Source organism: Protomyctophum bolini (assembly GCF_963924005.1).
Source record: "Protomyctophum bolini genome assembly, chromosome: 1".
Taxonomy (NCBI): domain Eukaryota; kingdom Metazoa; phylum Chordata; class Actinopteri; order Myctophiformes; family Myctophidae; genus Protomyctophum; species Protomyctophum bolini.
The window spans coordinates 44727299-44745630 of NC_137862.1; the positions used below are offsets into that span (position 1 = coordinate 44727299).

The window sequence follows — 18332 nt, forward strand, 5'->3', positions numbered from 1 at the left end:
AATTCAAAAAACGATGGGCTATAACCCATGTTTTTTGAAATTTTGAATTTTCTTCAAATCCTCAAAATTGATGAAAAACGGCGTGCTATAGTATGCCGTATGGTAGGGGCTATAGCCCATGTTCAAAAATGATGAAAAATGAGGATAACATTTTTTTCAAAATTTCAAAAAACGATGGGCTATAACCCATGTTTTTTGAAATTTAGAAATTTCTTCAAATCTTCAAAAATGATGAAAAACGGCGTGCTATAGTATGCCGTACGGTAGGGGCTATAGCCCATGTTCAAAAATGATGAAAAATGAGGATAACATTTTTTTCAAAAATTCAAAAAACGATGGGCTATAACCCATGTTTTTTGAAATTTTGAATTTTCTTCAAATCCTCAAAAATGATGAAAAACGGCGTGCTATAGTATGCCGTACGGTAGGGGCTATAGCCCATGTTCAAAAATGATGAAAAATGAGGATAACATTTTTTTCAAAAATTCAAAAAACGATGGGCTATAACCCATGTTTTTTGAAATTTTGAATTTTCTTCAAATCCTCAAAAATGATGAAAAACGGCGTGCTATAGTATGCCGTACGGTAGGGGCTATAGCCCATGTTCAAAAATGATGAAAAATGAGGATAACATTTTTTTCAAAAATTCAAAAAACGATGGGCTATAACCCATGTTTTTTGAAATTTTGAATTTTCTTCAAATCCTCAAAAATGATGAAAAACGGCGTGCTATAGTATGGCATGAATTGAACAAAGGGCATTGTTCAATTCATCAAAACATTTAGAGACAAACAAATAGACACTTATATGTAGTTAAAGCAACAGAGTTAAGCAACAGAAACAAACAACAATGGATTCTACAGTGTAAAGACACCAATTTAATTATAAATGTCAATAAAGTTGAATATCTAATAATATCATTTTAAAATGTATTATCCAATACAAATTTCCTTACCATTTTTAATGTTTTAGTTTTGTATTGTTATTTTTATTTGCTAATTGTAGATTGACCTACTTTTTGTTTCTGGCATTCCGCTGCTTGTTATTTTTTATTTTATTTTCATGTGAAGTACTTTGAGTTGCATTTTATGTATGACATGTGCTATATAAATAAAGTTTAATATGTGAAGTACTTTAGTTGTCAAGGATGCAGACAGAGTTGAACCCAGGAGCAAAGTCACAACAAACTAGAGTAGGCTATAATAATAAAGTATTTAATAAAGAATTACGAGATATCTTACACAGGGGAATGCAGGTAGGAATCAGGCATGAATCAGAATGACATCAAAGTCAACACATGAACAGGCAGGACATCTGTGACACAGGTTATGAACTGACAATGAGTGTTTGTACTGAGTCCAGTTTTATAGTGAGCAGGTTGATTGGAGAAGTGTTCACTGCTGGGCTGATGAGGTAGTTGACAGGTGTGTAAATGGAACTGGGTGTGCTGGAATGGGATATGGGAGGCCAGTGTGGAGACTGAGGGAGAGACAGAATGTGACAGAGTTGCATTTTATGTATGAAATGTGCTATATAAATAAAGTTTACACCACTGACTGTCCCTCCATATAAAATAAAGGCGAAAGTCACAAAAGAAAATTGATCAGTTACAATTCCAGACTATGAAGAATCATTTAATAAAGGAATACTTCCAGATTCAGTTAAAGATTAGCTACAATAATTGTGATATTAAAAGTTAAATGCTCGTCATATGACATAACAGAGAGGAATGGGCCGGACCCTGCGCGCTAGCGCTCCCGTATAGACTTCTCTCCTCTCGGCTGATCTCATTGTCTCTCTCTGCAAGGATTTTCTCCTGTGTTTCTCTGATCTTCCTCTCTTTCCGTGGGTACAGGCCAGGGCCGTGTGGTACTGGTAATGGCCGCCTCCATTTAGAGCCACCATGGGTCTGGACTTTTGACAGTAGGACTTCCACCTGCCTTTGGGTCTTCTGCATTCTTGTTGTTGAAGACGTGAAACCCACCGCTGCACTTGCGTATGAAGTTGCGGAGGGCATTGAAGTGTTTATTAACAGCTTGCAGAACTATTTCAAGCGCAACTCAATACAAACTGTGAGTGGACGACCAATATAAAGCACTAGACTTGTTTACCTTGTTCACTTCATAACATTTAGAGACAAATATACACTTCTAGAGAGAGCGAGAGAGAGAGAGAGCAGGTGAAACTACATGTTTAAAGTAGTTTGTCATGGACAGACTGGGAAACCGACGTTTTGCTGCCATCTAGTGTTCACCAGCAGACACTGCATGTGTCTGAAGATTATTATGGATCTGCAGCAGTTCGTGACAAACCTTTTCATCCTGCTACCCTAATAGAATAATAGACAGGGGGTACATGAGCACATGGCCGTTCATTCGTGCTCTATCTCCGACCAAACCACACTTCCACCACACATCTCTCTATGCAAAATAAAACCTGCACACTCCCACAAAACATATAGACTACTACATTGCATTCGCCAAAAATGTCTTATTTACTGTTTAAATATTACTTTTCTGACCTAATAGACAGGGGGTACATGAGCACATGGCCGTTCATTCGTGCTCTATCTCCGACCAAACCACACTTCCACCACACATCTCTCTATGCAAAATAAAACCTGCACACTCCCACAAAACATATAGACTACATTGCATTCGCCAAAAATGTCTTATTTACTGTTTAAATATAACTTTTCTGACCTAATAGACAGGGGGTACATGAGCACATGGCTATAGCCTATATGGTACGGCATACTATAGCCGATTATAATCGTGGACAATGGCAATGTCATTTTCTTGACTTTTGACAATGAAAAACTACACACTGTAGTATATTGAAGAAACAAACTAGACCAGTGGTACTCAAACTTTATTTTTCCCCCCAAGCACCTCCATAACCGTGTGAGTGGACACATTTGTACCCCTCCTCTCAATTACAGATCTGTAAGGGTCCATTTGGAACCCACTAGAGCAGTGGTTTTCAACCCTTTTCATGTCCATTATTTATTCTGCATTTGAGCCGCGGACCACCATTTGATGACATTTAGCCTCTCAGACGCAAAACGTAGAATATTTTGTTGTCGACGGATAGGATTTTGTCCACAATTCCATGCTGTGTTGATGCTGGTACCATTAGGAGAGGTAACAGCCGTTGATCAAAATAACAATTCTTTAATTGTGTAGACTTCTTGTAAATTAAGTAATGCAGAAGTTTAACAATTATTTTTACTCTGAGTGTAAAATGAAACCAATTTTACACTCTCAAGAGTTAAACGATCTATGAGGGTCCATTTGGTTACCAACTCGCCATCATTTAGCTGGGGACCACCTGGAACCCCCTCGAGGACCACTGGTGGTCCCCGAACCACTGGTTGAGAACCACTGCCCTAAAGGGGCTGGACCCCGCTTTGAGAACAACTGAGCAAGATGGATTCTGTGCCATCAACATCTGTCTTCTGGTAACCGACTAACCGAGGCCAAACTGCTGAAATTAAGGAGACAGATAACCCCTACTGTTGTCTTAAACGCCACTGCATTCATTGAATTTACACATTAATTTGGACTTATTCAGCATCTTATACCTGTATATGAATTTGGTGTACATGTACATGTGTAGGTGGGGATAGTGAATGTTGTGGTGATCACCGATCACATTTCATAATGTGTATTGGGAGCCATATCTGCAAATGGAATCTCCTTTATGAAGTTTTGATTTGAAAAGCATTGATGGAACGTTAAGGAGTGGCTAAAACAGCGTGGCATTTCATTGTTGTTATGGGATGATTGTATTCTGTTGTTTAGAACTTTGGTTTTATAATTATGCTTCTTTGCTGGATGTTTTTCCATTTTGATCTCTACATGTGTTGCAAAATGTGTTCAATAAATGTTGGACATTTGCACCAAAAGCCACATGGCAGGATATACAACACACATATAATACACAAAGAGCAATAAAGGTGCACCTTAATTAAACAAACAAACAAAACCCTTTCACAATGTGAATTCATTTCAATGGAACAAACCAGCGACAACGGAGCTAAGAAGTGACCTTCCTTCTCTTTTTGCTGTGCTCCATCACCAGACTGGATCTTTAAATGAACTTTGGGTTTATCCTCAAAACCTAAACCGTTGGTGTTGGGCCTGTACTTAAAAACCTATAAAAGCCTCTTGTTGCATCACTAGTGTCTTGTTTCCCCCATTATGCTCAATGGAAACGACAGATTGCTGTATCTTGCCAAGAGAGCTGAGAGCTTAGCATTATTTAAAACATTCAGAGATGTTAAAAAAAAAACATTGTAACCAAAGCAGCATTGCACTTCAAAGGGGTTTTAACAGCTGCACAGCAACCGTGGGATAATGTTGCAGTTGTAGAACACGGCTTTAAAACAAAGCGGACACAACATGCCTAAAGAGTAATCATTTATAGTGTTCATATACCGTTGCACGATGGTGTTGCTCACTGGAAATAACAGACTTGAAAATCCTATTTTTGGTGAGCGATACCATTGTATGACAAAGTATACGTAACCACATACATCATGAATTGCCTTTGAGTGTTGAATGTTTGTTGTTGTTGAATGTGTAATGGACCACAGTGGTCTGCTGTACTTTCTTTTTCTTCTTCTTCTTTTCTTCTTCTTTACAAATGTGTCAATAAAAAAATAAAAGATGTCAACAATTCAAAAATAGTTAAAATAGCACATCTATAAGCTATTTTCTGCATTTTTGAAACAGGACTTAAGTGGTTAATAGTGCTTCTCGGGGAACACACGTTAAGTCATAAGAGAAAACCAACTTAGCTGTGATTTAAAAAAGGCACAACTGCTTCTGGAGTTCTCACCCTAACCCTCTTGTTGAATCTTCAGAACGCAGGCCATGGCTCTTTGGCAGGATAGCACTTTGCAGCAAAACGGCTACATGGGAAGGCATGGAGGCCTCGTGGTCATCTTTGGTACATCGGTGAGCTATTGTACTCATAACCCATACCTGGAGTGACTTATAAAGATTCAGGCATTATTATTAAAATAATTATAGAAAAACAACACAATATAAAATTCCTGCAGTAGTACAAATCTGTGTGGAGGTGCACATTATCACAAAATGCTGGACGATCGGTTAGAATACGAAGGACAAAAAGTCTCTGCTCAGTTCCTGTTCTATATCCCGTTGTCAAACTTGTTCATCAGTTCTCATCAGAACACGTCAGCGTTCTCTTAAAGCCACAAATGATACAAGGCCGACGTGACGTCATACATTATGCCATTAGTTCCTGTTTACCTTTTGTTAACAATGTCAACTAATGGGGGGGGGGGGGGAGTCAGTGGTTCACATTCTCTGGTCCCGTCGTTTTGCTTGTTTGTTGCTTCTATAAACCAGACATCACTATGAACACATGGACTTAGTGAAAGTCCTATAATACCATTCATCTCTCTCTCTCTCTCTTCATTTGTTCCTTCCTGTTGCCACCATTCTCTCTCACTCCATTCCTTGTGTGTCCTTCGCAAAAGGTCCAGGAAGAGAAGTAAGGTAGGTTGGTGACATCATGAGTCTGTCCCTCCTTCAGGGGGGGGGGATGGGGGGATGGGAGGGGGAGGCTTGTGAATCACATGTCTTCATAAAGCAGCATTCCGCTGAAGATGGTGAGAGGTTCCACGGAGTGCGCCAGCTTTCCCATGACCAGGTCGATGCACACAGTGTCCCTGGCCTGGAGCGGCAGGATGATGTTGAACACAGCCAGCGAGCCGGGCGTGACCTTGGCCTCTGCCACGGGCTTGTTCTCCAGGCCCTCGGGCTGGTAGCCACCGGAGTCCACCCGGGCCATGCCGTAGTTGGACTTGGACAGGACCGCCTCGATCTTCTCGTTCTTGTGGCCCGTCAGGATGGCGCTGAAGAAGTAACGCCCGTCCACGGGAGCGGTGAACACACCTGAGGAACACAGAGTTAGCACGTAGGTACAGTAGGCTGGCGGTACAGCTGTGGTGTGGGCGATGTCTGAGTTTACACTGGCGTATGCACTGTGTTTTTCTTCTGCATAGCAGCCTTCCTAGCTGAGAGGCTAAAGTTCCTATAAAATGCAATACAATGCCCTTTTGTTCGTGGAGGAGATGTTGCACAAGGATATTTTCATGGTGGCAGAAAGCAGATATTTTAGCCTCTGAAATCCTCTAGCAGTCCAATACTGGAAAGCTTGCCTCAAAATAAAGTCACCCCGGGCGCAGAACTGCTCAGCCTGAACGTAACCTAAGTAAACTATGCTTAAAGGTTAAACCTATCCTTCTTCCTAACCTTAACCTCAGTAAAACAGTGCTGACTGTACAGCTGTGGTGTGGGTGATGTCTGAGTATGCTGGAGTCAAACTAATTAGACTAATTACTTAATAGAAAATGTAGTAGAGCTTTTCCTTGCGAGTCCTACCTGTCCTTGGATCATAGAAGTCTCCCTCGTTGACAAAGACCTTGTCAAAGACGATGGTGGCAGCTCTCTCCATGGGGATGGTGAGAGCAGCCGAGAAGGACAGCTTGGGCACGTGAGCGTCAGCCCCGGGCAGACCTGAGCACGACATACAGGCTTTGTTCAGACAGCAAACAAATATCTGATTGTCCACACTGTTACTAAATGTGATCTTTAGGGGTAACTGTTATTAATGTGATCTTTATGACTGACATTCCACAATGTTGACTGACTGTAAATGTGTTCTCATTGGTTAGACCAGTCATTAGTCCTACAACCTATCTCAAACCCTCACCCTAACCCTAACCTCCCACGAGGCAGCACACCTAAACCTAACCCTTAACACACCCCTCACCAACCTTAATCCGGTCGTTTTAACACACCCCTCACCAACCTTAATCCGGTCGTTTTAACACACCCCTCACCAACCTTAATCCGGTCGTTTTAACACACGCCTCACCAACCTTAATCCGGTCTTTTTAACGCACCCCTCACCCACCTAAATCCGGTCGTCTTAACGCACCACTCACCAACGTTATGTCTATCCAAAGGATGCCTCCCCTTTAGGGGTGACTGTCCACAATGTTATTTGCTATTGATCAGATCAGTTTAGTATAGTAGGCTATTCAAACAATCGCCACACACCTGCTTTGGTTGCTGTGGCAACGTCATAATGACACAGGTGTGATTAATGCTTCATTTATACTCGCCGTAGGACAGTGTTGCTGACTGAAGCTCACAACAACACTTGTGAGCTTGTACAGTAGATGAGCTTTTTTTGCCGTAGAATAAAGTACATCATAAATCTGATTTGAATATAATTTCAAACCACCAAGGAATGTTTTCCCAATCCGGTCTCACCCAAACACGGTGAAATAGCACAGATTGGCAATTCCGTACTTGCACGCCTAGAAAACCCCAAAATCTGTACCAATTTCACTGAAATACTCCCCATAGACTCTTCCAATCCAATCCAATCCACTTTATTTATATAGCACATTTCACAACTCAAGGTTTACAAAGTGCTGTCAGAAAGTTAAAAGCTAAATAATACAGAAATTGAAAAACAAAGACCTACCTCCTTCACCTTTGGGACCTACAAAAAAGAAAAAGAAAAAGTTACTATTTAAGGAAAACAGTACACTTCTGTACATTGGTGGCATTATCCATCCGTCCGTCCATCCATCCATCCATCCGTCCGTCCATCCATCCATCCATCCATCCATCCGTCCATCCATCCATCCATCCATCCATCCATCCATCCATCCGTCCGTCCATCCATCCATCCATCCATCCATCCATCCATCCATCCATCCATCCGTCCGTCCACGTTACCGGTATTCATTTCAATCGACCTGTCTTTACCTGGTTGTCCTCTGAGACCATTCTCTCCCTGTCTCCCTGGAGGTCCAGAGGGGCCCCTTAACCCTGCCAGCCCATTGAAGCCTCTCTCTCCAGGGGGGCCTTGGGGGCCCGGTGGTCCGGGCAGGCCTGTGACAGTGAGGGTTGGCAGAAAGTATACCAATAAATAATCAATACATTGACACAGAGATATTGTATACTACTGTAGTATTCACCACAGAAGCAGATACTTGTGAGCTGCATTGTAAGAGGATGAGTTGTCATGCAAATGGACAACAATGTGTCTTGTAATTAGATAGATACACAAAGGTGGGGCAGACGGTATCAAGTCTTTCTTTTTTTTTCTCCTAAATTTAGAGTAGACAATCCTTTTTAACACCTTTTTCTCCCCAATTTAGTCGTTATGCCAATTGATTCCTCCCCGTGACATGTGTGTTGTCAGTCACTGCTGCTGTTGTATCCTACTACTGGCTCACCTGCCAATGAGGAGCCCCCACCGGGAGGACGTACTGTTGTATCTTACACCACTACTGGCTCACCTGCCAGTGAGGAGCCCCCACCGGGAGGAAATACTGTTGTATCCTACTACTGGCTCACCTGCCAGTGACTGAGGAGCCCCCACCGGGAGGATGTACTGTTGTATCCTACACCACTACTGGCTCACCTGCCAGTGAGGAGCCCCCACCGGGAGGAAATACTGTTGTATCCTACTACTGGCTCACCTGCCAGTGAGGAGCCCCCACCGGGAGGAAATACTGTTGTATCCTACTACTGGCTCACCTGCCAGTGACTGAGGAGCCCCCACTGGGAGGACGTACTGTTGTATCCTACTGCTGGCTCACCTGCCAGTGAGGAGCCCTCACCGGGAGGATGTACTGTTGTACCCTAAAAATGGCTCACCTGCCAGTGAGGAGCCCCCACCGGGAGGATGTACTGTTGTACCCTAATACTGGCTCACCTGCCAGTGAGGAGCCCCCACCGGGAGGACATAGGGCCTTCGTCCTACTCCTCCCGCCCAACACTCCCTGCTGACATAGTACTGAAATCTTTTCCCATACAGCCTCCACCTCTCCATGTGTACCTACCTCCTACCTACAGTATATCATTTCCAACTGTAACCGTTGGAAATACACATAACAGAACATATACTGTACATTAACACAACATAATATAACAAGACATTGTGATGAGCCACTGTTTAGTCTAGTCGGACATCAGACAAGAGATGAGATACAAAGCAATTAAAGACGATGGTCAGAGAGCAGAGAGGACAGTCGGAATAGATCATAAACACAATCGCACATTCATAGACATGTAAAATATACTGTATGTGTATACTGAGACAAAAACAAAGGTTAGGGACATTACACAAGTCACATTCAGTCACGCGAGAGACTCGGAGTAGAGTCGCTGCTTCTTCGCCTGGAAAGAAGCCAGTTTAGGATGTTAGGATGCCTCTCGGGCGTCTCCCTAGGGAGGTCCTCGAGGCACGTCCCACTGGGAGGAGACCCCGGGGCAGACCAAGGCGCAGTTGGAGGAAACACATCGACTCACTGGCCTTGGGACGTCTCGGGATCCCCCAGGAGGAAGTCACTAATGTTGCTCTGGAGAGGGAAGTCTGAAAGCTGTAGCCCCCGCGACCCGACTACGGATAAGCGGTTGAATATGGATGGATGGTTTACTTGATGATTACTTTTAAAACACACAAGGGAGAGCATATGACTGTGTGTGTGTGTGTGTGTGTGTGTGTGTGTGTGTGTGTGTGTGTGTGTGTGTGTGTGTGTGTGTGTGCGTGCGTGCGTGCGTGTGTGTGTGTGTGTGTGTGTGCGTGCGCACTGTGCAGTCTTTGAAGTGTAGTGTCATGGGAACTTGGGAAGTAACACTGTACAGCACACAAACATAGCGTGTTCGTTTGACTGTTCAGATTAGTCATGTTTCTACACTAAATACTCTGGCCCTTTTGTGGTGTTTGATAGCCTGTGCTGTTTATTGTATCTGGGCACTGTGCAGTGAGTAAATGTGTTGCTTGAGACCGCTGATGCAGTCAATGTGCGCGCACATGCACACGCACGCACACACGAACCTTACTGAGATCTGTTTCATAATAAAGGTGGCGTTTTGCAAGTGCTTTTGCCCAGCGATGAAATAATTAATAACGACTACTGACGTCAAAGGTGGGAAGAGGCATTTCCTCCTCTGCACAGGTCATTATGTGGAGGTGGTGGGTTTTAGCATGCAACCGGGGAGCTTCTGGTTACCTAATGGCGTCTCAAACTGCTAAATGACTTTGTTTAATGTCTTGCTTTGTTTGTCTCTCCTATAAAGGGTCATTTAAGGTTAGTCTGCTTTGCTTTAAAAGGAATCCAAGCTCTCACCCTGGACAGCGTTAGGATTAGAACTTTTAGAAGTACACATAATACGGTACATGACACATGGGTTTAGTTTAACACTGTTCGTCTTTGTAGAAGTCCCATTTCACATTATTGATCCTGCATCTTTGCTGCATAAATAACTGTAGACCAGTGTTTATCAAACCTTTTCATTTCAAGGTTTATAAGCGTCCATTACAGACATGTAAGCATCCATTTGGATCCCCTGAAGGAAGGAACCCCACTTCATCAATGCTTCCACTATTTCCCCCATCAATTGCCCTTAAATTAAATGCAGCATACGTTATTGTATAGTGGAACTTTTACAACAGCTGAACATCAAGAAAAACACCCAAACCTTTATGCAGCAACACAGGGCCTATAATGCAGAACAAACAAGAGGTACGGAATTTAGATTAAATACTTCAGTACCGAAAAAAAGAAAAAAGATGTATCTGCTGCCAGGAAGAAACCACCTAACTCCAAAATGTTCATTTTTCAGAAAATGAAAAATATACATTATTCAGGAAATTAAGAAAACAAAGCAATACTGCCTCATCAAAGTTGGTGTTGTGACTTTATATATTGTCAATTACTCGCATGTGAGAGGGAGAGGTGGTGGAGTTAGTGGGCTTTAGCAGACATTTTGAGGGTCCGTCGAATGGATTTAAAATGGCCGGTCAAGGACCCGCGAAATGACGTTTTTGCTTGGCAAGGTCTACTGAGGTGCCCGAAAACATGGCCCTTTTTCCACTGGGGTTGAACCAGTTTGGTTATTTCCCCCCCGCCTAATATTAAACCAGTTCAGAGTGTTATATGCACTGAGTTGGTTAACCAAAAAATGGCCGCGGGTTCCATGAAAGCACCAAGGTTCCAAGAATCTAGAACGCAACCAGTTCTAGAACCAAAGTTATTTTGGTGGAATCGGGGCTTGACAGTGTACAAATGGAAACAAATGGACCAGTTCCATTTGTACACTCTCAGAGTTAAATAATAAACACTGATACTTTGCAGTGTAGATTGAGGTCCCAGAGATAAAAAATAAATCTTTTCCCAAAGGGAGCCTGTGGCCTAGTGTGTCATAATCAAACCGACGGTCCTTTAAATGAGAGAGGTTGAGAGCCGCTGGGAAATAGAATAGATTGGAGTATACAGTAGGAGTACAGTAGGTGGACTTGCCGGTCAGGTCTTGCTCTGAGAGGCCGTCCAGCTCCTTGAGGATGTAGTTGACCGAGGAGTTGAGGCTCTTGATCCTGCCGTGGACGCCGTCCATCTGCGTGGTCTGGATGTAGTCGATGAGGCCTCCGTGTGTGACCACGGTGCTGTTCAGACCGCTCACACAGCTCCACAGCCCCGACACGTGCTTGTTCAGACCTGAACCATGGGGAGAGCATTTAAAGATTAAAACATGATCATACTATGATTATACTAGGAAAGCGACAAAGCGTACAGAAACTGCTAAAACTATGTTTCCATGTGGCCACACCCACCAGTTCATTAGTATAGAGGGTATGTGCGTGACATCATCGTACCTGGAAGTTATGCGGGAACGCAGTGGCAAAAAAATACTTTCTGGCCTTGCCAGCTTCATCCAAACAGAAAGGTCCTGTCTGATTGCATTAAGCAATGTTAAACTCACCAGTATTAAAGTCCTGTCTGATTGCATTAAGCAATGTTAAACTCACCAGTATTAAAGTCCTGTCTGATTGCATTAAGCAATGTTAAACTCACCAGTATTAAAGTCCTGTCTGATTGCATTAAGCAATGTTAAACTCACCAACATTAAAGTCCTGTCTGATTGCATTAAGCAATGTTAAACTCACCAATATTAAAGTCCTGTCTGATTGCATTAAGCAATGTTAAACTCACCAACATTAAAGTCCTGTCTGATTGCATTAAGCAATGTTAAACTCACCAATATTAAAGTCCTGTCTGATTGCATTAAGCAATGTTAAACTCACCAATATTAAAGTCCTGTCTGATTGCATTAAGCAATGTTAAACTCACCAGTATTAAAGTCCTGTCTGATTGCATTAAGCAATGTTAAACTCACCAACATTAAAGTCCTGTCTGATTGCATTAAGCAATGTTAAACTCACCAATATTAAAGTCCTGTCTGATTGCATTAAGCAATGTTAAACTCACCAATATTAAAGTCCTGTCTGATTGCATTAAGCAATGTTAAACTCACCAGTATTAAAGTCCTGTCTGATTGCATTAAGCAATGTTAAACTCACCAGTATTGCAGCTATACGAAAAGCTTGAATCATCGTCTTTCTATCTGAAAAGTTTTTGTTTCATAAAAATCCACCATAGAAACCTTATGCCTGAAATGCCCTGCATTTGATTATTGCAGGGCATATAAGTGTCAGAGTTTGGAAGTGCTTGTTTTCAATAACACAACATTTTGCTGCCTCCTGCATTATGTGACATTTAGACACAGGTGGTATGCAGGACAGTTGGGAAAATAAAGGGGAAAGCCACAAAACAACAAATGGGTCTTGAAAAATGGGGGGTGGTCTTTTAAAAAGAGTCGTCTCATATTCAGCACAATATGATACATTCTGTGTGTCGATCTCGTACCGTCTTTGATCCTCTGCAGGGAGTCAGAGACGCCGTCCAGACGACCACACACTCCCTCCATCTTGGACAGCCTCTTTTCCAGGCCGTCCCCGGAGCGCTTGCAGTCTCCCATCTCCACCACCAGGGTGCTCTCGAAGCGCCGCACGTCCCTGTCCATGCCCTCCAGGCGGTCCCGGCTCTCCTCGATGTGCTCCGTCACCTCCTGCTGGATCTTGTCCAGTTCCGTGATGATCTTGTCCTTGGTGTTTCCTGTGTGCGCAGCAGTGCCAAACATACTATCGGTTATCTCATCTCCTTTTTAACGTCTTCACTCTCATCACTTGCACCATAGCATTTCAGTTAGTGAGGACGATTCTACAAATGTTTTTAAAATCCTTACAGTTTTCAGAAAAACCTATGTTTCTGTGTGGAGTATGCATGTTCTCCCCGTGTCCGCTAGGGTAGGTACCCTCACAAAAAACCTGGTCTCTAAACTGCCTCCCCCTGGCCAGCCGGGGCGCCTGATGGAGGGGAAAGGAACTGGTTGGAATAACGTGTTCCTTCCACGCGCTATGTCCAACCAGGGAAACTCCCCCCTGTCAGGTGTAAAGGAGCGACTTGGACACTCATGCATGAAGGAAGCATGAGTTAAGTCCGTTGCTCTCCCCAGGTTGGCGGAGGGTGTGTAGAGCCCAGGATCACATTAGATAATTGACACAGGGGTGAAAAATGGGTTACAAAATCGTGGGATAAAGATTATTAAAAAACAAACAAAAAAACCTATGTTTCTATATCAGTGGTTCTCAAACATGTTCATGTCAAGGACCCTCAAAGATATACTGTATGTAATTGGCCGCCGATCCCCAACTGAAGATATCTTGTTCCAGGGACCCTCCCCCCAGAAGCAAAGAGTTGAGTTAAAAACGTTTGCTCTGAAAGAATATATATTAGAAGATTTGCACTACATTTTTTTCAAAAAAAGCAGACCTACAAGCTCGAGCTTGTAGATCTGCTATTTTTCAACAGCTAAATGCCAAAAGGGGCTCCTGCCCAAAATGGGTTAAGACACTTTCATCTGAATTTAACCATTTATTGCAATGATATTGCATTCAGTTGTGCAGTGTGACTCTGCTCCTGTGATAATAATACAGATGAGAATCCGAGATCAGAGTTATTGAATGAACGTCAACTCAAGGGCATAAATTAAGATATAACATCGATCATGCAATCCACAGAATCATACATTTAACTTAAATGGCACAGGGGGAGGCTGTGAGGTGGAGGGATGTATACGTATGAAAAGTGAACTGGTGCTCTGGTTAAAAGACCGCCTAAATGAACCATACAATTGAGGGCGTATGTGTTGAGCTTGTTAGCGAGCTGACGCGGCGTGCCTGCAGTACGGTACCTAGGTCGGTGATGACGCTGCCGTGTTTGTGCACGGTGTGCTCCAGGCCTTTCAGCGTGTCGTTGATGGAGCTGAAGGTCAGGATGACGTCCGACAGTTGGCCCTGCATCGTCTTCAGCTGGTTGTTGTTCAGGGTTCCTCCGATCACGCTGTGGCCGTCCAGAGACTTCTCTGAGTCCAATCCACCCCCTATACCGGGAACGCCACCGCTACCGCTGGTACCACCAGCTCCACCAGCTCCACCGCTGGTACCACCAGCTCCACCAGCTCCACCGCTGGTACCACCAGCTCCACCAACTCCACCGCTGGTACCACCAACTCCACCGCTGGTACCACCAACTCCACCGCTGGTACCACCAACTCCACCAACTCCACCGCTGGTACCACCAACTCCACCTCCTGTAAGTAAGAGGAAAATGTAAGCCACTTTTACACGGCAACGGTCTCCAGAGAAAACAGCAAAGCCCTTTTGCGGTCTCACTTATTACTCAGCGTTTAACACGGATACGCAACAGTGACTGAAAGTGCTGTAGTGTGCAGGTGGCTAGGTGGCGCTGACGCACTGCCAGAACCACTTCCGTTCTACTTCCTATCAAAAGGCTGTTTGTTTAAATCATGGTTTACATGGGTGCAGTACTAAGTTCCGACACGTGTTTTGGTCTGACGGTCATTAGACAGACAACCTACATCTATCCCTAACCTAACCATAACCAACCTACCTCTATCCCTAACCTAACCATAACCAACCTACCTCTATCCCTAACCTAACCATAACGAACCTACCTATATCCCTAACCTACAGTAACCATAACCGCGAGCACGGGAGCAGCGAATGTTCGAGTGGTAGTCCGACCGTTGTTCCCGCATGTCGGACTAATGCTCCGTCGGAATTGCATCCGGATCCCATTTTACCAATAGAGCGAGCGGCTTACGAGTCGCTACATTTGTATTCGTAGGATGAGTGGGGCGAGGGAGCGCTTGCTCGTTCTAGGAACTTCTAATATCGCCTACGGCTCTGCACCAATGTAATAAACATAAGCGACGTGAGCCGACGTCAGCCATGATGTCACACGTTTCGCGGATTCATCGTTTGGCCCGTTTACATGGAGACGCCAGGCGGAGCGTTTTCAAAGATTTCTGTTTCGTTTTCAACCTACCGAAAACGGCATTGTCGTAAACGGGCCAGTGCAAACGGTACTTTATTTCTATGGAAGCCATTCTCGTGTAAAAGGGGCCTTATTCTCTGACAAAGACGTGGGAACTAATAATATTGAGGAAAGTAGGGTTGGCAGATGGATGGATGGATTGATTCTATGGACGGATGGAGGTATAGGTATAGTAGTTGAGACTATTCTAACTAGGATGACCCTATATAGAACACTAACCCATGGGTCCGTCCAGTCTGATCTTGCACTGTCCCGTACATCTGTGCACGTCCTCCCTGAGCCGGACCACCTCCTCCCGCAGCCCGGGGCACACCTGGGGGCAGAAGTTCTTCTGCCCCGAGCCCGTCCCGCCTGCTCCGCCGCCCGCTCCACCGCCCGTCCCGCCGATGGCGTCGATGCGTTTCCCGAAGCGGTCCAGGGCGTGCTGGGTGTGGTTCTTCAGCTTGCGCAGCTCGCCCTCCATCCGGCCGCACAGCTCGCAGTCGTGGCCCAGCGTCTCCACCTCGGTGACAATGCGGTTGAAGTGCTCCCCGCTGTCTCCCGTCAGAGCCTTGATCTTGCGCACGTCGTGGCTCAGGTCGACCACCTTTAATCGTAATAGGATAAACATATTGTATTGATTCCTGAGGCACCATTCACACACTGGCATTGAAGGAAATACTTGAAAGATGGAGCGCCGTGATTTTTGTACTTTTTCTGTTTTGTACGTGTCTATGGCGTTAACATTACTCTAATAGACCCCCAGGTGTGGTTAGAATATTAAAATATGTCTTCCCTGTGCATTTTTGCTTTCTTCCTGGAAGCTTAAAGCCTTTGAGTCAAAAGGCTCAATCGAAAATACACCACTTTAGTGACATCATGAAATCATCCCCTCCCCCATTATCATACCATACATCAGGGATAATCAAATAGCTGAACATGGGGCCAGGGGCCGGTTGATAAAATGACAACATTAATGATACTTTTTTATTTGCCTTATTTCCACATGTGCAATGTGCATTCTTTTATGGCTGTCCCATTTTCTCTCTTTTGAATAATTCTGTGCAATTAGCACATTCAACACAAACAACTGTTTCCATAAAACAAACTAACATAGGCTACTTGAATAGGCCTATTTAATTTAGGCAAAAGGAGAAGAGAGAGAGCAAGGACATGCGTCTGTGGCTCAAACATTGTCTAATATTGTTTTAGAGCAGTGGTTCTCAAACATTGTCATGCCAAGAGCATCTTCCTACTAGTATAATCATAGTACCTTGGCTCCTAGTATAATCATAGTACCTGATGATCATGTTTTAATAATCTTCCTACTAGTATAATCATAGTACCTGATGATCATGTTTTAATAATCTTCCTACTAGTATAATCATAGTACCTGATGATCATGTTTTAATAATCTTCCTACTAGTATAATCATAGTACCTGATGATCATGTTTTAATAACCTTCCTACTAGTATAATCATAGTACCTCCTAGTATAATCATAGTACCTGATGATCATGTTTTAGGAAGGGGGGGGGGGGTGGGAAAGAGCTTTTCACCTTATCCAGCAGAGAGTCTCCGGACACAGAGAGGTTTTTGAGGTGCGTGTTGAAGCGATGGATCTGATCTTCGTTGGCGACCACCCTCCACTCCAGGCTCTTCTCCGTGTTCTCGCCTCCGGCTCCCGGCAGCCTGCCTCCCGTCGCCCCCCCTCCTCCTCCCACCCCTGGCCTCCTGCCGTCCCACCTCCCTCCGCCCGTCGTCCCCCCCCCTGTCCCTCCTCTGTCTCCGTCACCTCTTCCTCCGCTGCTGCCGCCGCCACCGGCCCCGACGCCTCCCGACCCTCCTTCCCTCCCCCCTCCTCCTCCCGTCGTCGTCCCCCCGCAGCCGCACTCCTCCGCCCGGCGGTCGAGGAGCGCCGTGGCGTTCTCCAGCCGCGCCAGCCTCCTGTCGTGGTCGCCGACGCGCTTCTTCACCAGCTCCACGTCCGACTCCACGTCGCCGATGCGGAAGGCCTGGTCGTCGAAGCGGTCCAGGAAGACGGTGCGCAGGTCGCCCAGCTCGCGGTGGAAGTAGTCCTTCAGGTCGCCCTCCACGTAGGAGCAGCTCTCCTCGGTGCGCAGCAGGCTGCCGTTCAGACGGCGCTCCAGCTCCCGCAGGCGCACGTCCAGGCGCTCCTCCGTCACCACGCCGTCCGCCGGGCCCCTCCCGCCGCCGCCTGCTGTCGCCGCGCATGGAAGTGTATGACTGTGATTAGCGCTTTGGAATCATGTGTTTGGCATTGAACATTGGAACCTACTGTATCAATCAATTTTTTTGTAATGATGTTTGGGAGACAAGAAACACTTTCCTGGGGTTTTTATGTGGGTAATATGTGTTTTTTCGTATGTCAGTTGATACTATCAATGATAAGGGCTACCAACTAAACCCTACGAGAAGCTCTCGTCATCCTATCTCAAACAACCTCAATCAGGCGATTAGTGAATAATTGGGCCTACCTGTCCCTCCACCTCCCACGCCAGGGAATCGTCCACCACCACCACCTCCACCGACACCTCCACCACCTCCACCGACACCTCCACCACCTCCACCGACACCTCCACCACCTCCACCTCCACTGCCACCGTGTCCTCGTCCCCCTGCACCTCCTCCTGCACCTCCACCACCACCTCCAATTCCTCCTGCAAGGTTATAATAGTTTGACTCGTTTGTTTCTAATTCAGTTACTTAGTTTTAGTTTAGTTTTTATTAGTTTTAAGGTGTGTTCAGACGTGGATGGTTAGAGCGGCGCGATTAAATACAATGTCAACGCAAAGACGAGAAGTTGCGCGAGCGCCGCAAACGGGCGCGGCGCGACCTGGCGCAGCACAAACGGGACGAACCGAGGCGAATATTTAAATTCAAGTCTGAACGCACCTTTAGTTTTAGTTTTAGTTTTTTCTGCCCTTTTCAATCCTGGACCTGACCATTAAGTCAGGTGCAGCATTGAAAAGGGTGCAGGATTGAAAAGGGTAAGTATTGAGTAATACATACT

The 18332-nt window shown here is 44.9% G+C and overlaps 1 protein-coding gene across 1 annotated transcript in view; it reads right to left on the reverse strand.

Moving 5' to 3' along the window:
- Positions 1-2855: 2855 nt before the first annotated feature.
- LOC308320479 (EMILIN-1-A-like) overlaps positions 2856-18332 on the reverse strand; it is a 77180-nt gene continuing 61703 nt past the window's right edge. Inside the window, exons 7-17 of the mRNA XM_080770912.1 lie at positions 17915-17979; positions 17797-17872; positions 16858-17519; positions 15539-15905; positions 14154-14552; positions 12767-13015; positions 11363-11557; positions 7818-7943; positions 7531-7548; positions 6417-6551; positions 2856-5927 (exon numbers count right to left, since the gene is read on the reverse strand). Of these exons, the coding sequence (XP_080627038.1) occupies positions 5605-5927; positions 6417-6551; positions 7531-7548; positions 7818-7943; positions 11363-11557; positions 12767-13015; positions 14154-14552; positions 15539-15905; positions 16858-17519; positions 17797-17872; positions 17915-17979 (2615 nt within the window). The 3' untranslated portion in view covers positions 2856-5604. The remainder of the gene's footprint in view (positions 5928-6416; positions 6552-7530; positions 7549-7817; positions 7944-11362; positions 11558-12766; positions 13016-14153; positions 14553-15538; positions 15906-16857; positions 17520-17796; positions 17873-17914; positions 17980-18332) is intronic.